The following is a 22,745-nucleotide window of genomic DNA, read 5'->3' on the forward strand; positions in this document are numbered from 1 at the left end:
AATGGCATAGAGAGTACACTTATAAAGTTTGCAGATGATACCAAGCTGGGAGGGGTTGCAAGTGCTTTGGAGGATAGGATTATAATTCAAAATGATCTGGACAAACTGGAGAAATGTTCTGAAGTGTGTGTGTTTAGTCTATCAGTTTGACGATGACATTTTCACGCTCTCTTTTTGTGGATTCTGGAGAGACTCTGAAGTCCAAAGCGTGACACTCATGCTCATGAGCAGATCGGGCAGACAAATTCACTGGTGAGTATCTTGGGAGCTATAGCAGTAGTAGGACACTTCTCCCTTGCAGCTAACCATTGATTATTTCTGTCCTCTTCAAAGGCTTGGAAAGCGCTGAGTATTGTGTGTCGCCAGGCTAATTATTTAACGCAGCCTTCTCAAGATTATTTGGTTTATTGTACCAAAGTGTATGCTGTTCTTGATGCTGTTCTTATAGTGCTTTCCGGGGAAGGCCTTGATTCCGATGTCCTTGTGCCAATTCTCCATAGAAAATTTTTCTGGGGAGTCGATGTTCAGGCATCCTAATGACATGTCCAACCCAGCGTACTTGGGATTTTATTAGCATGGCCTCAATGCTTATGGCATTTGACTTTTGGAGAACCTACAGGTTGGTAATTTTGTCCTGCCAGCGGATCCCCATAATGGTGCGCAGAGACCGCATATGGAAGGCCTCTAGCTGTTTGATATGCCATTTGTATGGTGTCCAGGTCTCACAGCCATAGAGGAGAGATGTGAGCACAAAAGCATTATGAAGTTTTATTTTTGTTGAGAGGGTTATGTTGTGTGATTTCAGGACTTTGCTACGTAGCTTTCCTAATAACTGAGAAGCTTCTGTATCCTGTTTGTGATCTCTTTGTCAAGAGATCCATCATTGGAGATGTTGCTGCCGAGATAGGTAAAACTGTCAACTTGCTTTAGTTGGCTTCCAATAATGGATATGCTAGGGGATAAGGCATGGAGCGGTGAACATGATTGGTGAAACACCAGAGTTTTCTCCAGGCTGATTGTGAGGCCAAACAATTTTAATGTTTCAGCGAAGCGATCTACAATGCACTGGAGATCTCCCTCTGTGTGTGCTAGGAGGGCACAATCATCCGCAAAGCGTGCTTCTCTTATTAGTAGTTCTTTTGCTTTAAGCCTTGTTAGACTGAAGACGGAGCCATCTGTATCTGATGTATATGCTTCTGTTGAGCCCATTTGTAGCATGGTTGAGAACTTGGGTGAAGAAGAGGTTGAACCGTACAGGGGCAAGGACACAGCCTTGTTTGACTCCATTTGAAATAGGAAAGGAGTCAGTGAGATCTCCACTAAAAGGTACCTGACCTTTCATCCCCTCATGAAATAAACAAATTATCTTTACCCAAGTTTTGGTGGGCAACCAAGTTTGCTGAGGATCATCCCATAATCCTTCTCTATTGACTGTATCAAATCCTTTTTTCAGATCAATGAAAACATGATGGTATTTGTAATTGTCGGGCTTGTTCTGCACACTTAATTAGGAGTAGGAGACCATTTTTGTTCATTTTTCCCATGCCATTTTTCCCAATGACTCCTTGCCAGTTGTTGTTATCTTTACCGACTCTTGCACTGAAATCTTCTAGGATGATGAGTTTGTCACTTTGTAGTGTTGACTTGATGAGAGAGTCGAGATCAGAGTAGAACTGTTCCTTAGCATCAGAGGGGCTTGTCAAGATGGGCGATATGCACTGATGATGGTAGCAAATCGCGACTTATTTAGTGGTAACCGGAGTTTCATGAGTCTTTTGTTAATGCCTAATGGAAAGTCTTCAAGACATTGCAAGAGTTTGGTCTTGATGACAATTCTCACCCCATGGATTCTATCTTCGTGTGGTTCTTTTCCCTTCCAAAAGAAGGTGCAACCCCCAGCCAGTTCTGTAACAATGCCCTCATCTGCCAATCGAGTTTCACTGAGCGCTTCAAATACCAGGCTAGCTCTTTTGAAAGGAGATGATTAAAGATCTAGAAAACATGACCTATGAGGGAAGATTGAAAAACTTGGGTTTGTTTAGTCTGGAAAAGAGAAGACTGAGAGGGGACATGATAACAGTTTTCAAGTACATAAAAGGTTGTTACAAGGAGGAGGGAGAAAAATTGTTCTTCTTAACCTCTGAAGATAGGACAAGAAGCAATGGGCTTAAATTGCGGCAAGGACAGTTTAGGTTGGACATTAGGAAAAATTTCTTAAAAGTCAGGGTGGTTAAGCACTGGAATAAATTGCCTAGGGAGGTTGTGGAATCTCCATCATTGTCTAACCTGCTCTTAAAAATCTACAAACACCTGTCACGGATGGTCTAGATAATACTTAGTCCTGTCATGAGTGCAGAGGACTGCACTAGATGACCTCTCAAAGTCCCTTCTAGTCTCATGATTCTATATTGTCTACTCCCCAGTACAGGAGCTTGGGACATTTTCATTCGTTGTGTCCATCAGGTGTTGCACATGCACCATGTATACCCTCACACACACCCCTTCTGAGGGCATAAAGGGCACAAAGACACCAACTGCCAGTCAGTTCTCTCAAACAGCCTTAGGCAGTGAACAACACTGTGTCCCTTCTGTAGTTTGTAGTTAATTTGTTTATACTTAGTTGTAGTTACTGTTTCATTTAGCCGTTGGTAGTAAAAAAGAAGAGGAGAGAGCAGATCGGAGCAGGGCTTATGACAGGGCCTTGATCTCCTGGCTTCATGTCATGCACGTCCTATGGGGGGATTGTCCCTCTGGCAGACATGCTTGACACGTGTCTCTACTATTTGGGTGAAGAACACAGCCCATCACTTAGGTCTTGTCTACACAATGGGGTAATGCGCTCAACAACGGATGTGATTTCTAAAGTGCACCATGTTGCGCATTAATTGGTCCATATACACCAAAGGTTGCCTAGTGCCCTTTAATGTAGTACTTTATCGAACAGCACTATGTTAAAGCACACCGACAGGGTCTACACGGACCAAAAAGACTTCTTCGCTCCTGGCTCATCCTTCCAGCGCTCCAGTCACTAGAGTCATGATATCGAGCTCAGGAGCAATAAAGAAATAGAAAGAGACTCTACAAAAATCCATCAGAGCAGTTAGGGATTCCTGCTGTCTGAAGACTGAGACATTTAGACTCCAAGCTGGCTTCCCAACACCAAGCTTGTCCCCACTACCGGGTAAGAGGAAGGGCTCCTCAAAGGAGCCATTGCTGCCAGCACAGGAAAAAGTGGGACCAGAATTCTCAGTGCTGCACCATAGTAAAAAGTCAGCACAGAGATCTTCATCAGTAACAAGGGCTCAAGGGCATAGGAGTGCAAAGATACATTTATTACACTGCACCATGGCACCAGGTTTATTGGCACTGTCCCCCATTGCTCCAGAGCACTCAGCACTATCTATTCTGGCTTCTTCTTTGTTGGCATCCTCATTATTCATTAAATCTAGCTCGGCACCAGTGGTCCCAGCCTCTGAAGATTCTTCAAACACAAAGGAAGACAGCAATAGCACCCTCAGTACAGATGCCTCTTCCAAACAATTTCTCAGCAGGGAGAGGTTTTATTTGTGTCCTTAGCAGATCTCAAGGTTACTCCAGAGCCTGAGTCACCAATTGTGGAGAACCTGATCACCTTAATTTTGGTGCCAGCTAAATCACCTCTGCAGGAAGAAACCAGGGTTTCTTGTGGTGAAAATTTCTCTGAGCTAACATGGCAGTACAATTAAGGATGTGAGCCCACTCAAATCCTACAATCCTCTGTTATGGCTCCAACATTAGTGGTTTCTTCATCCAACAATTCTGATTCCTCTTCAAACTCTGACACGAGTCCCCCACCACTATGGAAGGCATATTGATGATAAAAAAAGAAAAAGAAAATCAGGCAAGGATATAGGAAAGAACCTCCTGCTACATCTAAGGATTTTAACAGAGGAACAATAAGAGTCTAGTGATGAGGAAATACCTATTAATCAGAAAGAGCCTTCTGATTCTCTACTGTTCTTCTTCCTCGCCTGATGAAACGTTTCACATGTTGTACCAGTATTAGTTTTTCATTGATTCATAGTTTCCAAGGCCAGAAGGGACCATTGTGATCCTCTAGCCTGACCTCCTGTATAACACAGGCCATAGGACTTCCCGAAATAAATCCCTAGAGCACATCTTTTAGAAAAACATCCAGCCTTGAATTAAAAATGGCTAGTGATGGAGAATTCACCACGACCCTTGGTCAATGTTTAATTACACTCTTTGTTAAAAATGTGCACCTTACTTCCAGTTTGAATTTGGCTAGCTTTAACTTCCAGCTATTGAATCGCGTTACAGCTTTTTCTGCTAGGCTGAAGAGACCATTATCAAATATTTGTTCCCCATGTAGGTACTTATGGATTGTAATCAAGTCACCCCTTAACCGTCTCTTTGTTAAACTAAATAGAATGAGCTCTGTAATTCTGTCACTATATGGCAGGTTTTCTAACTCTTCAATCATTTTTGTGGCTCTTCTTTGAATCCTCTCCAATTTATCACCATCCTTCTTGAATTGTGGACACCAAAACTGGATACAGTATTCCAGCTGCAGTCATACCAGAATCAAATAAAGAGGTAAAATTACGTTTTTACTCCTCCTTGAGATTCCCATTTATGCATCCATGAATCACAATGGGAGCCTATGTTCAGCTGATTATCCACCACAACCCCTAAATCTTTTTCAGAGTCACTGCTTCCCAGGACAAAGTCCCCCATCCTATAAGTATGGCCTACATTCTTTGTTCCTAGATGTATATATTTACATTTAGCCATATTAAAAGATACATTGTTTGCTTGCGCCCACCTTACCAAGGAATCCAGATTTCCCTGTATCAGTGACCTGTCTTTTTCATCACTTACCACTCCCACAATTTTTGTATTATCTGCAAACTTTATCAGTGATAATTTTATGTTTTCTTCTAGGTAACTGATAAAAATATAAAATAGTGTAGGGCCAAGAACCGACCCCCAGAAGTACCCCAGTGGAGGAGGAATAAAAAGTTCTAGCAGTCTGACAATCTCCTTAAAGGCCTATTAAGTAGGACATGCACTTTTGTAGATCATACCCTATAACTATCATTTTTTTATTATGCTCTCAAGTGAAAGTGAGTAGATGAAGACCAGGAGTTCGCAACCTTTTTCTTTCTGAAGCCCCCCCAGCATGCTATAAAACCTCCACAGCTCACCTGTGTCACAACAACTGATTTTCTGCATATAAAAGCCAGGATCGGCGTTAGCGGGCAGCAAACAGGGCAACTGCTTGGGGCCCCGTGCCACAGGGAGACCCATGAAGCTAAGCTATTCAGGCTTCAGCTTCAGCCTCAGATGGTACGGCTCAGGGCCTCGGGCTTCAGCTCTATGCAATGGGGCTTCGGCTTTCTGCCCTGGGCTCCAGTGCGTCTGATGCTGGCCCTGCTTGACAGCCCCCCCAGAAACCCCCGGGCCGTTGGTTGAGAACCACTAGGTTAGACTACACCTTTAGGGAACTCCAGTTGTAGCAATCAGCTAGAATACCTATCTCTAAAGATACAATTCCTCCTCCTAGCTCTATATAAGTTCTGATCGGAAGTGCTATAATGTGAGCCCATTTTATTTTTTTTTCTGTAGAGGAAGTCATGATGATCCCACATATTTTCTGTTGCATACACAAACTGAACTCAGCACCATGTATGTGAAATCTAAGAGGCTCTCAAAGAAAATATAAGGTGTATTTTAGTCTAATTTTAATAATTTGTGAGCAATAAATGGAGGATCTACTGAAGACAGTTTGAGACAACACAAATGTGATGATGGATATAGAGATTCACACAAATGTGTGACTTTTATAGTTTAATAGAAAATACAGTACACAGGCAATTCTGTCTGAGGGGCTGTAACTAAAGATGATACGCAGCACAAAGACAATAGCATTTGAAAAAATATCCATGCTAATTCTTTTCTCTATAGCGCTTTTCAGATCGACATATTTTCCAAAATAATTGAAAAACATGTTTACCAATTAAATTATTCTTCAATTACTTAATTAATGATTCTAGCCAGGCTTTGCTTTTAGGGCATTCATTTTGTGTCATATAATAATTATAGATAATTAAGTAATCTCAAGCCGTTTTTCCTAGCAAAATATGCTGGATACCCAAAAACAACAACAAATTGTAAATTAATCTGGAAAACAAAGCGTGGCAGATGAAAGATTTTGTTAGAATTAATTAGGCACTAATTATACATTGGAAAAGGAGAAACAATAAGCCTAAATTCATTTCTGAAAATGTGCGTGTTTACACTAAAATCCTTACCCTGTGAATTGATAAAGTTTTCTTTTAACCAGTGACCTGCCTTTAAGCAGTCTTGATCATCAGAGAGATTAAAGAGATTGGTAGGAACTTCACCAGTATATCTTCGTTTACAGCTGTGTATGACTTCCCTGTTAGTCTGAAGTTTACTGATCTCTGCTCCAGTGGGACATGGAACCTGACATAAATATAAAGCACATAAAATTGATAACTGTCAACTGAGACTTTGAATAGCAATGACACAAAGTATCTGACCATATAAAAATTGCTAGCCCTGTAACACTCTGATTCCTTTTGGACATATAATTTGTAATCAACAAATCACTGGTCATAAAGAGAACAGATGAGTGTTACTATATCAAATTTTCTGTTCCTTGCAGGATCTGTGAAGCAATGCAGGATTTTGAAGAAATTAGCAATTTTTTTTGCTATGTGTATATGCGCGTACACACACACACACACAATGCAGCACACATCATATGCTTACATTTATCTTCAAACATAGTCAATTAAAAACCGAAATGACAAAAACCCCTCAATTCTCCATTTTATGGGAATTGTCTTTTACCACAATGGTTATTGGCTCCCATCTTGGGGCATGCTCTTCATGCTTTGCCCTGCTCTGGCTGTGCAGAGCAGCTGGACAGCCTGTGAGTTCAGCTATCAGAGGATTCTCCTGCTGTAGGAGACTCCTGGGGTGGCAGAGGAATATTCGTGCAGTTCCACACCACCACTCTCCTGATCTCCAGCATAGGGAGTGTGGCTCAAAGAAGATGTATCTTGGGTTTCTCTACAACCTGATTATCCCCGAATGCCAAAACAATCTCTTGACGCTGAGGACAGCAGGGCATAAATTAGAACCAGAGTCTAGGTCAGTCCCAGTATGAAGAATGCTAAAAGCTACCTTTGATCCCCCTTCCTTTGCTCTTGCACAAGGACAGCTCAGGTAAACAACAGGATCTGGGCCATTGTTTATAACAATATGTTCAAAAATACCTCTTGGAACACTGAAAGGGTTTCACCAGAAAAATTACATTTGTGACTATCACTTTTGTGGAAACATTCTGCTAAACAGCAAAATTGCTGGCAATGGTATAAAACTGTGCTTCATTTCATGGTTATTGCTTTTTGTAATGAGTTATATACAATGATCAGTATGCAAAGCATCACAGCCAGTTTTCATAAATGAGAGAATGATGAATGTTAAAAAGTTCCACAAGAATCTTGCAATTGCAACTGAACAGCCTTAGGGGGTTAAAAGTAAAGAAGATGATCAAGAATGGCATGGTAGAAAATAGAATTTGAATCTCACGTCACCCTGTTCAAGCCAGGTGTGCTCTGATGATCCAGAAACAGACACTAACAGGAACTGGCTGTAGGGGAAATCCATAGTTGTGGAACTCCCCGCAACTCTTAATAAGTGTTCATTTAAAACAGTGGTGTTAAGAAGTGAACATAAGAAAATTAACAACAAAAATGTGAATAATGTACAGACTAAAAGGGACTTCACAACAATTGGCTACCAGAATTGTATAAATATGCAGATAAAGCATCTTGGTAATTATTTGTTTAACATACAGTAAGAATTTTCACAAGCAAAATTTTAACTACAACAAGCTCTTTTTTCCTTTTCACAGCAAAACTAAAATTTCTAAAATTGGAGCAATTCTGTGTGAGAGAGAGGGCTACAATTTTTTGTGTGTGTAAGATAAAAATTACATGAAAGTTTGAATAGTTTAACATTACTATTACAGTAACCAATTAAACCATAATTTTATTGAAGAAAGAAAAAGCTCTCATTGGCCACCTGGCTTCATGTGATCTAGTCACATGAAACACAGATGTGGCATCTCCATATCTTATTTACCCAATAAGGAAACATTCTGCCACTTTCATTCATACTGAATAGCATCTTAAATCAGCAGACCTATTGAAATCAATGCCACTACTTGCCAAGTAAGGTACAACTCATAAGGGTGGCAAAAGCTAGCCCTACGTAAATAAAATAGAAATTGGATTATAAAATACTTCTCCCTAGCTTCTGTACTTTTAAAAAAATCTTGAGCTTTTTAACAGCAAAGGCAGATAAATTCTGCATTTCCCCTTCCCCTCCTTATTTTTCTCTCTCTCTCCTCCAGCTTAGCTACTATCCCCAACATGCTTTGCAGGTGGTAGGGTGCTTCCAAAAGATGTCTTTCACATTGTAAAAGCTGAAGAGGGAGATCCAAACAAGTTCAGGGTGCATTTTGGTTTAACTTTTTAGTCCATCTGTTGAACTGTGAACATATTTAGCTGTTCAAAGCGACGTTCTACTCTGAAAAGCAACTATGTAAAAATGGTACTTTTTTACTCAACAGCTCTGTTCCTTGTGTGCATTCCTGACCTCACTGAGGGGTTGAAGATTAACATTAATGTTTATGACTAAGGGGACAAGTGCTATAAAAAAAGGCTAAAAAACCATATTCAGTCAGATCTGCTGATTTTAGTGACAAATATAGGTTTTTGATGCGTTTTACCTAAAAAACAATTAGTTACTGGTGTAAACTCATTGAAGGCAATGCAGCTGCACATGTGTGACATAGGGCACAACTTGGTTTTAGAATCTTATTGCCTTGTGATGATACACAAGAAAAAGAACCCACTGTGGCTGGCCGAGTCCAAGATGCGTATGCAGGGCTGACAGATAGCATGAAACATCATTTTATTTACCTCTGAGCACATTTAATGTGGAAGTCGGAGGCACAATAAACATGGAACTCCACAATGCCCTTTTTAGAGTCACTATTGAGAGCAGAACTGCACTAAGGGTACAAAATGGAAAGCGGCCCAGCCACACACAAAGGGGCATGTGTCAGGGTCAGAGCAGAGCTCAGCCCCATTCTGCAAATTCTCACCATTAGGGACCACAGTCAGGTGTAGCAATTTAGAGCTGCCCCAGCACTGCTTCAGCAGTGAGGCCAAAACCACTGCAGCTTGAGAACTGGCCCCAGACGACTCCCCTTCTCTCCTGGGCTAAGGCTCTGGCCAATAAAGTAAATGCTGTATGACTTCACTGCATAACAAACAGAATCTACATTTCCAATAGAAATATATTTCATTTTATGCTTAAAGAAAGTATTTGTTACTGTAATATATGCCTGTGGGGATTTAGGATTATTATTATATTCAGTTGCAATTCTCTCAAGCCTTGTGCATGCTGGTGGTTTTTACAAAAAAATTCCCACCAGTGCTACCACAGGTTTAGCTGCATAGAAGCCCTAATGCAGAGAAGGTTCCCATGTCTGGACCTACTTTTACTGCTATGTTAACTAAACCTGCTTTGCAGCAGGCTTAATTGTCACGGTAGTAAAAAGCCTGGAAGCTGTCATAACCTTGTTCATCCTACAGCTCCCACCTGTGCGATCACTGGTGGAAGTTTTGGGTAAAATTGCCTTGAATACACACAAAAATTATATCACTTTAAATATACCAGTACAGTTAAAGCAATACAACCCCCGAGCGATGAGGCAGTTATACTGATATAAATGTGCTTATACTAGTATAGCTTATTTCCATACAGGAAGTGGAATAAACTATACAGGAATAAAGTACCTTTATAGCGATGTAAATATGTCCTCACTAGAGGTTGTATCAATTTAACTATTTTGGTCAAAAATCTTACCCCTTGCCAAAAGTCATGATCGTAATGCCTAATTCTGCAGTTCTTACTCAAGCACAATTCCCAGGGAATTCAATAACAGTTTCCATTAAGGACTGTTGGATGAAACCTAAGTCCTTTTATAGGCTGTTGGCCTTTGGTAACAGACTTGCTGTGGACTTCTCTGCTCCTGTGCTCACTGTGACAGATAAGACAATTTCCTGCATTACCTGTGATAAACCTTCCTGAATAAAATTTGACCATCTTTGGAGTCTTTTGTACTAAAAATGCCAAGGTTATGTATCATTGCGGGCCTGGATGACCAAAGGATTATATTGGACAATGCAGCAGAAAAGAATGATCTTTTGGGACAACACATGTAAAGTGGATTTACTGGGCGATATCTAGGGGGAAATGCCAATTCCACCCTCCACAGCACCTCCAGTTATGCAACACCCAGCCCATTGAAGCTATACCATGAGGACAGGGTGACTGTCTGCCGATTACCTGTTCCCAGGATCCCAACATCAAAGGCCCAAACTGTATAAAGGAGGAACTCACAGACTCATGGGGGTGACTGTTCTGAGCTGAAGCTGTTATGAATTTGTAACCACTGCTTGGTGGGGTTTGATGGACTGATCACCTGCCAACAGGGCCGGCTCCAGCATTTCTGCCGCCCCAAGCAAAAAAAAAAAAAAAAAAAAAGCCGCGATCGCAATCGGCGGCAGCAAATGGCAGTTCAGCGGCAGGTCCTTCGCTCCTAGAGGGAGTGAGGGACTTGCCGCCCCCGAATTGCCGCACGTGCCACCCCTCTCCCTTGGCCGCCGCCAGCAACTGCATGTTAAGCTGGTGCCTGGAGCCGGCCCTGCTTGCCAAAGCCCTTGTTGATGTTGGGGGTAATCAGAGGTAAGCTTAGTAGCATGCCTGTAGGTTGTTTTATTATTTTAATATGTTTTCTCTGTAATATTTTCATCATAAGAATAAATGTCCTTGCTTAGAAAGAGCTGTGTGGTAACTTAACGGTGGGCAATTACGCTGTTTATAGCCCTTCAGGAGAAAGCAACATACAGATACTGGGCGTTTAGGCCACCTAGCTTGCAACTCACAGTGTAGCCAGGGATCTGTGCAGCCTGGAAAAGCTGTGGACAAGAAGGAGAGAGATGTGGGTCCCCACCCAAGAGAGGTGACTGCTGAACCATCAGGGGAGAAATACAGGTGCAGCTGCCCTGAACTGTGACCCTCTCCACAAACATATTAATTGTTAATCACTGTAAACATCAAATGTTCATTTATTCACTATGTGCACAATCTTACCTGGTATTGCTGCCCAGTACAGAGAACAAGGTGGTCATATGGCACTTTTTTTCCTTTGGAAACCACTACATGTTTGGCAGCTCGGTCTATGCCAGTCATTTTACCAACCACAACATTAACCCAGGAACAAAGTGACATCAATGCATAATCTTTATCATTAAAACAGTGGCTGTGAAGAAAGAATATCTATAAGTGACATTTTAGCAGCTGACAGCAGGCATTAATTAGACATCTGGTGAGTTGGTTCAAGTCCCCTAGTGGTTCAAGTCTGTTGTCTTGCTGTGAGCTTACTAAAGCCTATAGTGAGAGATTATTCATTATGAAACACTCAGTTACAAACTGACAAGTTCCTGTTAAAACCAAATAATTCCTCCCAGCGTCAGGCCACACTACAACAGAGTTTAAAAACAAGTCAGAAATATATACTTTACTATGGTTCAAATTTGCAGTCTGATGCACCGTGCAGAGTTTTGTATCTGTAAAAGAAACTGTTTTTCTTACCTGATAATTTCCTCTCTTTGGCTGTCTCTACAAAATGCCCTTTTGCTAAAATATTCCTACTTTTGCTACCACTAGTTCAGCTCCACCAGTAACAGCTGTGGTGAGACCACTAACCACTAGTATAACTACTGTCTTACATAGCCCTGCTCTGATAGTGTTTACAACTACAAAGACGGCTACAAAGGCAGAAATGCCAGTAAAGGGCAGAGATATCATCAGATCTGCTCTTCTGCTTTCCCTCTCCAGATGAGCTCTTCCAAAATGGTAAGGATGAAAAACATTGTAATGACATTAAAGAAACCTTCAAAATGCTGTATGAAGCAACCAAAGAGATGCCATTCACAGGAGGGAGAGGGAGATTATCATATGCGCCAAGAGGAAGAAATTAGCAGGCAAATGAAAATCTCTCTCTCTCTTGAAAGTGTATGTCTGATAATCCTCATAAACACAGGGTCTGACTGACAAGCAATTCATTCCCAACCCTTAAGGAGAGGAGGAATTTTGAAAGCAATTAATTTATATACAATGCAACAAAGAACAGTTTACGTGCAATTCTTCTATAAACAAAGCCCTCTTCCATTTAGCAATTGCAGCCATAGAGGCCTTTTTTACTCTTGACTGTTTGGTGGTAAGTGAGGAAAGAGGTTTACTCAGATTACTCAGTTGTTTTGTTCAGACAGACTCACTACTTCTATCCTAACTCTTAGCAAGTGTCATATTTATTTATTTTGTTCAAGGTTTTCATAAAGACTGATGGCCCAATGACACTGTGAATGATAAAACCTACGCTTTAGATAAAATTTTTAAAAGTACCAGTTATGTAGGAGCCTTCATCCCATTTTCAAAAGTGAATTAGGCACTCAGGGACAGATTTTTAAAGGTATTTAGGCAGCTAAAGATGTAGATAAATGCCTAATGGGATTTTCAAAAGCACCTAAGCAGGTTAGGCACCTAATTCCCTTTGAAAATCTGGCCCTTAGGAGCCTGAGTCTCAATGAAAGTAAATGCGACAACCTCTTAAAATTCTTGTGAAAACAGGACTTTGGTGCCACAGATGACATTTGTATATAGAAATTCATCTATTTTGGAAGATAGGAGACTACCAGCAGACATTCATCTTAGTGCTTAGATCTTAAAAGGTGGTTTTCCTCTCAGGGGTGCCACATTTATTGAGTCTCAATGACTCCATATCAAATTTGCTCATTTTACTATTCCCCCCCCTCCCCCACCAGTCAGACACACAAACTCACTCTAGGTTCTGAAAGCAAAGCTGGTTCTTTCTGGCTCACACACTATCTCAATAATTAAAATTTTGTAGGTCAACTTCTGCCCTCAGTATAACACCATTGCCTTTAGTGCTGTTACAGAAGTATGATGGAAGGTATAAACTGAAGATAATGGTGATAAGCTTGATCAAGATGTTCAAAAATGACCTGTGATTTTGATTGCCTCAATTTTTTATGTCCAGCTGAGACACCTCAAAGGAGTCTGATTTTCAGTAAGTGGGTGCTGTGTATTTTCTGAAAATAAGACCCTTTTAAGGTGTTTCAAGGTAGGCACCCCAAATCACTGGTTGCTTTTGAAAATATTGGCCAAGATCTATTTTTGCTGCACCAAAGTCTATGGGGGAGGGGGTAATTGCCTGTTTTAAATCTAGCCTCCTTAAATAGATATGTGACAGTCCAGTATTTTCTAGAGAGGGTATCAAAGATTTAGAAGCTGCTGTTTACAAAGGGATCTTTCTAGCAAAACCAGAAAGAAACGGAGCCTCTTTAGCACCCTTATTCATTCAAATTATAAGAAATCCCAAAGTCTCAACTATATCACACTAACAGTGTGCTCACTGCTTTACAGACTGGTGTGAAGAAAAACACTCCTCCCCAAATTGCTTTTCTCTCTCATATATGAAGATAAAATACCTAAACAACAGACAATCTATAGACCTATTCCCATAAAATATCTAGGAGACCAGGGAGAAAGCATTTTCAACCTGGAAACTATAATAATCTGAATTATTGCACAGGGCTGAGTCTTTGCAATAGTGGCTTGTGGAAGTATGTGGAGAACTCCATGTGGCTGGCTGCTCTTCAAATCCTCTGAGTCTTGATACTTCCCTTACAAAAACCCAGATGTGACCCTAAGAGCACCCCGATGCCAGATGACACACTGTTGTCATGATATTTATCCAAAAGGTGGCATGTAATATATAATTGGAAAACTAATAACCCTCTGATTATTAATATTGAGTGATGTCTGTATGGTTTACCCACAAAGAACTTTACAGATATGCTGGAAATATGTGACTAAAATATGCTTAAACCAGGCATGTTAGGAAGAGTTCATAAACAGTTTTTCTCCAGACAAAGGAAAGAGGTCAACACCTCAAACCAGGTGTGGTCAAATTCAATGGCCTATTCATTTGTATTGGAGGTTGCAGGAAGAAATCATTTGCATTGTAAAAATCAACAATGGGGAGGAACCAGCATGGAGTCTGCATCAGACAGCATGGTGTCCACACCCAGCAGGGGAAAGGAACTTTATGTGGGGAGACCCTATAGAAGAATACATTTCAGAGGTTTGTGGGACTCTGAAGAGAGGGAGATTGAACCCTAAATTATTCATCTCTTGAGGGAACAAAGCAGCCAGCTCTTTGAATCTGTAAGGGTTGATCCTGGCTGGAAAAGCCAGTCATGCTGGAGAAGTTGCTTTAAGTAGGGAAACTATATTGAACTAGAACTATAACTAATTAAGTTAAGTTTCAGTCTTATAAACACATTTTACTTTTGTTTGTAACCATTTTTATCTTTATTCTTTCTACTTGGTATCACTTAAACCTATGTCCTTTTGTAAATAAACTTGTTTTACTTTACCTATAAACCAACTCAGTGCTTTGTTTGAAGTGGAAAGTCTGTCAACCCCAGTTAAGTTAATAAGCTGCTGTGTCTCTTTAAAGGAGCAGTGAACTTGATAAGATTTTGTGAATGCTACAGTCAGAGGGGCTGAGCACTGCAGAGAAAGGTGTTATTTGGGGAGAACTTGGGACTGGAAAGGTGTTGGTGTTACCGTGCAAGGAGCAACCAAGCTGGTGGAAGCCAGGGTGAGATCAGTGTGGTAATGATCAGGCTGTTGGTATCAGGGCTCTGAACCAAAGCTGCACAGTACAAAGGCACCCAGGACTACAGGGTAGGTGGTGACAGAACACCTTACTTGTCTGGCTTGAACCCAGATCCTCACACCGGAAGAGGGAAAATCATCTCTTAAACTCCACAAGGTTCTTCTAGAACAGTTGGAGGTTTGTGCTACTTGTAAAGACAAGCTGCTTACAGGACCATGAAGGGATGGACCCTGAAGATCCAAATTACAGTGGCTTTTGAATGAAATAGAAAGCTGAATGGATGTTCTAGATAGAAGTCATAGACCTTTCAACATCAAGCTTGTGAAGTAAGGTCTTTATGGGGAAATATACATCAGAAAATGTTGGCAAGATAACTGACTGATTAAGGTGAAACGCAGATGCCACATTTAAAAAGAATCTAGGACCAATCTGTAGCACTACTTTATCCTTTTGAAGCAATGTGCAAAGCCTGGAACTCACTCATTCTGTGAGCTGGAGTCACTGCCGCCAGGAATAAAATATTCCATTTAGCAAACAAAGCACATCAGCATTGAGTGCCTCTAGAACAACTTTATTTTTTATTTGGTGTATAGTGGAAAAAGGCCCAATATAAATGCAATGAGAGTTATTCCACTGATTTCAGTGAGCTATGGACCAGTTCCCAAACACAGCGTGACTAAAAAATATGGGATCCTGATCAAGTTTGAACCCCTAAGTTCCTTGGCATTATAAACAATAAACAGAGAAAGTTGAAAAGGAACAATGTAATAACAACGATTATTATTAGTACCAATACTGCCATATTTTATATTAATATTAAAGATTACTATTAAATATAAATATTCATATTTATAAATATTCATATTCAAATACAGGTCTGATTGCTAATGATTATTAATTATTATTGTTATTAGAGTACCCAGAAATGGGATACATGCTTCACAGAAACAAGAGCCCTGACGAGCTCTGTGATCTAATGTGCAGATTTTCAGAGGTTCTCAGCATACACATCTGCCATTCACTTTGAGGAGAGTTTTGGATGGTCAATGCTCTTGAAAATCTGGCCGTAAGTTCTGACAGGACACAAATAAGAGACGGAAATGAACAAATAGGATAAAGGGAAGAGGAAGGACTTTCTATAAAGTGAATAATAAAGAGAGGTAGGATTTGGAAAAGCACACGTGTGATTTAGAAGCACAAATGTCATTGACAGTCAATGAGACTTGTGTTCCAAAATCACTTAGGAGCTTTTAAAATCCCACCAAAGATCGTTTTAATTTCCAGCTGCTCCTTAATTAAATTAATTCAGATCCATTATTTATCTATTTTCAAATTAAACAACTAGCTCTGGTTACACAGTTATGAACTACAATTTTCTATAGATGTAGATATTTTGTAAATGTCACTGGAAATATTTGTTTATATATGAAACATGTATATAGGGATGTGGGTTATCTATTAAATTCAAATCTTCTTTGCCTTTGTCTTGTCCTATTAGTTGGGTTGGCACCTAGCATTGTACTGACATACTCCCTGAAGACAAAGACCTAAAGTGTTGCCTACACTTATGGGGGTGTGTAGGGTACATGTAGCTACATGCCCTAGTGAAAGGTAGGCTGCGTCCACACTGCAGTGTGTCACTACATGTGGCAATGAAAGGCTCTGGCAGTGGGTGGCAGCAGGGAAAGGCTCTGGCAGTGGAATTCCTTCTGGCAAGAGGTAAAAATGATCTCTGTGACATGGCTTTCCATCACTTGTAGGTACGGATACATATATCCACAAGGTGTGGCAGTTCAGGAGACGTGGAGAATGCCTTTGAGAAAGCACATCAATAATTGAGGATCACAACAGAACTGTGTTGAATCCCAACCTGGAGAGTTTTTCTGATTATGTTTTTATTTTTTCTGATCATGTTTGTATTTTAGTTTCTTATTATAAGCGCTAAGACTTGAGGAAAATACACATTTCTGTAAATATGTATGCTGAATTGTACTACAAAGTCACAAAAAAATTCACATGTATTATATTTTCCTTTGAAACTATCACAAATATTTAGAAATTAAATCAAACCTGTGAATTAAAAATCCTCTGTTCTTAGAGTCTGGTGGATTTTTTCCTGGAAGCCCATGAGTTGAAATCAGGGTCAGATTGTTAAACTTCAGGTGTGGACTAAAGAAGTAAAAACAAAATGCAAAACATAGATCAGCATGAGTTTGCTGAAGTTCAGTTAGATATACTTGCAATTTGATTTTGCTGAAATGTACTGTTATAATTAGTGTTTACATCCAACAGGGTTTCCCAATCTATTCCTGAGAAGTTTGTTTTAGCTGTACAGAATCCAGCACAATGAGGCCCTGAATCTGATTGGGGATCTCTGGGCTACATCATAATACAGATAAGAAATACAATACAAATAATTATGATCTGTGTCCCTAGAGCTATATGGCATAAATTACTTCAGTCACCACTTAACTTGAAAGTCATCCTAGAGCTAGACTGAGCCTTTGCTCAATGACTTGGGTATGAGGAAGCATGTATCTATGCTGCCTCAGAAGTGCGCCATGGCAGGAACTGACTCAGGCCTTGCCTTCACTTGCTAATTAGGTTGTGTTAGAAAACGGCCTTGAGGAGTCATAGTAATGAACACAGTGTTAAGCATGACTTAGCACTCTGAGTAGAGGAGGGCTGTTGTGTTTGACATAGCGTTGGCTAGCTGTAGTAGCTGGCATGAAGTTAAACACAATAGTCCTTGTCAACCTTGAGTGTAATACCATGTCAGTCACTGCAGGTTCTCTAGTTAGTGCTCCCACCCACATGACCTAATTTTCTGGGGAAAACAAAGCTCTATAGAGTTAAAATTCCTTCTCTGATCCCCCCTGCCCTTAGGAAGTTATACATGTCACTAGATGCAGATTGCTTTCACTCGTGCCAGTTCAGCTTTGCCTGCTGGCACTACAGAGGGGATGGAGCCAAGGCTGTGCCCACTCTCTGCCCACCTTCTCAGGGGTGCAGTTCCTGTTCTTCCCCTCACATCTGAACCCAAGTTTTGGGGAGGCCATGCTGGTAAGTGAAGATGATCTTACTCCCCCTTTAATCCCTGTAGAGCTCCATTAGTGCCAGCCACAATCTGGATCGCTAATTCAAATTCTTGGATAAGGTTAAGATTCAGCAGATGTTTTCGTAAGAGGGCCTGGCTGACATTCCTGCATCAGACCCTCAAGCGGAACCCTTCCGAGGCTTCACTTATACAAATAAAGTTGTTTGTTGCTGATAGACAGCAACGGTAGAAGGAAGACCCTTGTGTTATCTTCATGTGGGAGTTTAAACATGGCTATATCTTTCTGTCTCTCTAGTAAACATATGGCTCACCACACCCATGCAAAGTTAAGATAGTGCAAGTAAAGAGAAGGCAAAGCAGAAATAAAGTCCCTGTTTTAGCAAAGCAACGTTAACTTTAAGCACACATTCGACTTCCATTGATTTCAAATGCTTTGCTGAATAGGAATGGATTTAGACATGTGCTTCAGTGGTTTGCAGAATTGGGGCCAAAGCGCATATTCAGACAGACACAATGCATGCTGGAAATGTGCAGTTATTCAGACAGCTGATGAATATCAGTGGACAACTACAATTACTGCTTTCACATGGCTTCAGTGCATGCTAGGAAAAGGACAGACCCTTAGCAACAATGTGTAGGTTATGCTTAGAGCAGAGTCCCACACCTGCTGAGCACTGCCCAAAGCAGGATATAGCGTTTTCATGAGTGACCGGTTCCTCCCAATGTGCCATTACATAACATGCGACAAAGGCAGGAAGCAGTCCCGCTGGCGGGATGGTTGAAATAAGGCTATCCCAACTTTGTCAGTGCTGTTTGTGGCTCAGTCGCCAAAGGAAAATAGCTGGACGGCGAGGCCACCGTGGCATGAGAGAGCCTCGTGGCCTGCAATACTCTAGCCACCTCCTGTAATGGATTCCTGGCAACAAGGAGAGTACATCTACTTCCTGTAATGGATTCCTGGCAACGAGGAGAGTACATCCACTTCCTGTAATGGATTTCTTGGAATGAGTAGGGTTCGTCAATGGAACAGCAGATTTTTCAATGCCATCCCCAGCAGGTTCCACAGAGCAATTCATTTGTGTGGGCCAGAATCTAAGCACCAAGAGATTCTGCCATTTTCTCAATTGCATGTGCTTTTTGACACATATCAAGAGAATCTGTCCCACTGCATTTTGATTAACAACGTGGGCTCCGACAATATATTAAACTAACCTGGATCTGACATTTAAAAACAAATAAATATTATGAATGATTAAGCCTTATAATCTTCAAGGCTTTGTACAACTTAAATATGGATAGATATAAGTGCTACAAGGAAATGGTATGCTTTTTATCTACTAATGTTAATTTGTTATTCATACATTTAAAAAAATATATTCAAACAAAGTGAAAGGTCATACTTAAACCAAGGAATTTCAAGGTTATGGCTGCCACTCTATAAATGCATATTAATAGTTTAATTCTGGATTATGGATCATCTACTATAAATCTCCATGCATACTTTGGGCACAATGTAATAAATAACCTGAATGTAACAGCGTGCATATATTTATACAGATTATAGGCCTGATTTTCATTTACACAAAAGACATTTTACACAACAGTGCAAAAGGTCCTTAAAGTGGGTATAAATATAATTTTCTCCCATTTTAAGGCCCCTTTATACTCAGAGTGTTGTAAAGTGGCTTTAGTGTAAATGAAAATCAGACCCAATCCATTCGTCTGCATTTTAAAACATACAGTACGCCATCTGCATTTGGAGCTGCTACTGTGGGTGTGAGTGAATACCATTAATCGTCAAGATCCATAATATTCAGATACTTGGCAATTTACATACAGTTATAAGGACAATAACTGGAAACTGATATACAAATTACTGATGTTTCAATGTATAAATCTGTCCCTCTGCCCCCTTCATACATCACTTATCATCTTTGATTGTAAGCACTTTGGGGGAGGGACCATTTCTTCATGGATGCTGTACAGCACCTAGCACAATGGGGGCTCCAATCTTGAGTGCTACTGTAATGTACATACTAAATTACATTGAAAGAACCAAGTTAAAATAACATTAAGGATGCAAAGTTAGGCACTCAATAGTTAGGAAATGACAGTTTTAAGGTTGCTTGTGAAACTTTAATTTTCCCTCTCACTCTGATACTGCCTTTAATTACATGATCCCCATATTATTTTTCTACAGGAAATCTACCTCATTCAGTAAATGTGTAGTTATTTAATATTTCTTTTTATCCTCACTGTGTGGCCCCAGGCCACCTTATCCATTCCAACATTGCACTGAATGAAATATTAATAATTTCCTCCGCAGCACTTCTAGGATGTTCTAACCATAACATCCAAGTGCTTCACAAACATTACGTAATTTATCTTTACAACACCTTTGTGAGATTGGGTGGTGTTTTTATCCCCATTTTACTGTGGGAACTGAAGCTCAGAGAGAGATTAAGGCCCAAATTCTCAAAAACATTCACCAATTCTGATGGCCAAATAGGAGACACGTAGGACCTGAATTTTCAGAATATTTTTATAGCATTTTTATAGCACTTAATATGTCAAAAGCAGAGCTCCAACTGAGTTTGGCTGCCGGTGTCAGTGCTCAGCACTTCTGCAAATCTGCCCCCAGGTCTCTCATATTGGGCAACTATGAACATTTTGGTTTAAGTGACTTGCCTAGCATCACACAGGAACTCTGTGGCAGAGGTCGACATAGAATCCAATTCTCCAGGGTAGCATTCAACTTAATCATGAAACTGTCATCCTCTTGCTATAGTTAGGGCCCTACCAAATTCACGGCCACGAAAAACGCATCACCGACTGTGAAATCTGGTTTCTCCCCTGTGAAATTTGGTCTTTTGTGTGCTTTCATCCTATACTATACAGATTTCATGGGGAAACCATGTGTTTCTCAAATTGGGAGTCCTGACCCAAAAGGGAGTTGCAGGGGGATCGCAAGGTTATTTTAGGGGGGGGTTGTAGTATTGCCACCCTTACTTCTGCGCTGCCTTCAGAGCTGGGTGGCCGGAGAGCGGCAGTTGTTAGCTGGGAGCCCAGCTCTGAAGGCAGTACCCTGACAGCAGCAACGCAGAAGTAAGGGTGGTAATACTATACCATGCTACCCCTTACTTCTGCACTGCTGCCTTCAGAGCGGGGATCCCGGCCAGCAGCCATCATACTCCAGCTGCCTATCTCTGAAGGCAGCGCCGCCGCCAGCAGCAGCAGCTCAGAAGTAAGGGTAGCAGTACTGCAACCTCCCCCCAATAACCTTGCGACCCCCCCCACAACTCCTTTTTGCGTCAGGACCCTACAAGTACAACACTGTGAAATTTCAGATTTAAATAGCTGAAATCATGAAACTTATGATTTTTAAAATCCTATGATCGTGAAATTGACCAAAATGGATTGTGAATTTGGTAGGGCCCTACCTACAGTCCAGTCACACTTAGAAGATGTGAGGGGCTGGAGCATGCTCAGTACAGACGGAATCTTCAGAGATTCTAGCCTGCAGATTCTAACAAGCATGTGCAGACTGAGATTTTACAAAGGCTGATAATCTGGTCAAATTTGGGCATTTTTTCTCAGGAACAATGAAAGGCACATCCCTGACACTAGGATGGCCTCCCTGCCAAATTTGAAGACCCTTCTCCCAGGCATGAAGACACTAGAGCATCTAAAATAATTTCTTACAACTACTTCATTAACATGAGCAAAACAAAGTATTTTTCTATAACCTTGTACTAAGAAAAGGCTGAACTCTTTTTGTAGAAACTTTCTAGAACAATTCAGCCTGAGGCAGAGAAAATGAACACAAAATCGCAACACGAAAGTTTTGCAAAGTTATAAGTAAGGCTACGATTTAGTCATGGGTATTTTTAATAAAAGTCATGGACAAGTCACGGGCAATAAACAAAAAAATCACAGCCTGTGACCTGTCCATGATTTCTACTATAAATATTCCAGACTAAATGTTAGCCGGGGGGTTGCTGTTCTGGGGGGCCTCTGCTGGGGGGAGACACGGGAGCCGCTGCTCTGGAGGACCCCCAGAGGGCTGGTGCTCTGGGGGATTGCCCTGGGAGGAAGGCATTGCTTGGGGGAGGGAGTGCAGGGCCAGTGGCACCAGCTGCCAGGGGCCACCCTAGCAGCAGCTGCAATGCCCGTCTCCCCGCTGCTGCTCTGGCCGTCCATGGGACCACTGCCGGGGGCCACCAAGCTGTGACTGCTTCCACCGCCCCCAGGACGGCTGCTCAGGCAGTGCCCGGGGCCAGCCGCATCAGCAGCTTCTCAGGCAGTCCCCATCCCAGAGACCGCCTGAGTAAGGGCCAGTGCGGCTGCCGCCAGAACAGCTCCAGCAGCGGCCGGTGCGGTCAGCTGTGGGGCTCCCTAAGCAGCTGGCTGTGGAGCCACTCCAGTAGCGGCCGGTGTGGCTGTCCCCGGGGCCACCAGAGTAGCTGGCCCTGGGGCTAGCTGCTTGGGCGGCCCCGGGGTCAGCCACACTGGTCGCTGCAGATGTCACGGAGGTCACAGAGAGTCACAGAATCCGTGACTTCCGCAACCTCTGTGACAGACACGGAGCCCTAATTATAAGCAACGGAAAACCAGGTCTTACGATGGGAAGTGTTCGGCAGTCTTAATGATAGGTGTCGCTTCCTGTGCATATAATAAAACATAATTGCACAGTGAAAGCCCTTACAATAAGTAGTTGACATGTTGTCCCACGTTTAAACCTTCATATTCTTTGACATTTTAATTATTTTTTAAATACAAAAATGGGAATTGGAGACCAGTCAGCTTTAC

The 22,745-nt window shown here is 41.3% G+C and overlaps 1 protein-coding gene across 1 annotated transcript in view; it reads right to left on the reverse strand.

The window, feature by feature from the left end:
* The window catches only part of CFAP61 (cilia and flagella associated protein 61), a 182,367-nt gene that overhangs the window by 58,371 nt on the left and 101,251 nt on the right, over positions 1 to 22,745 (reverse strand). Inside the window, exons 19-21 of the mRNA XM_034764040.1 lie at positions 16,949 to 17,047; positions 11,263 to 11,431; positions 6,315 to 6,489 (exon numbers count right to left, since the gene is read on the reverse strand). Of these exons, the coding sequence (XP_034619931.1) occupies positions 6,315 to 6,489; positions 11,263 to 11,431; positions 16,949 to 17,047 (443 nt within the window). The remainder of the gene's footprint in view (positions 1 to 6,314; positions 6,490 to 11,262; positions 11,432 to 16,948; positions 17,048 to 22,745) is intronic.

Source organism: Trachemys scripta, chromosome 3 (genome assembly GCF_013100865.1).
Source record: "Trachemys scripta elegans isolate TJP31775 chromosome 3, CAS_Tse_1.0, whole genome shotgun sequence".
In the NCBI taxonomy this organism is placed as follows: domain Eukaryota; kingdom Metazoa; phylum Chordata; order Testudines; family Emydidae; genus Trachemys; species Trachemys scripta.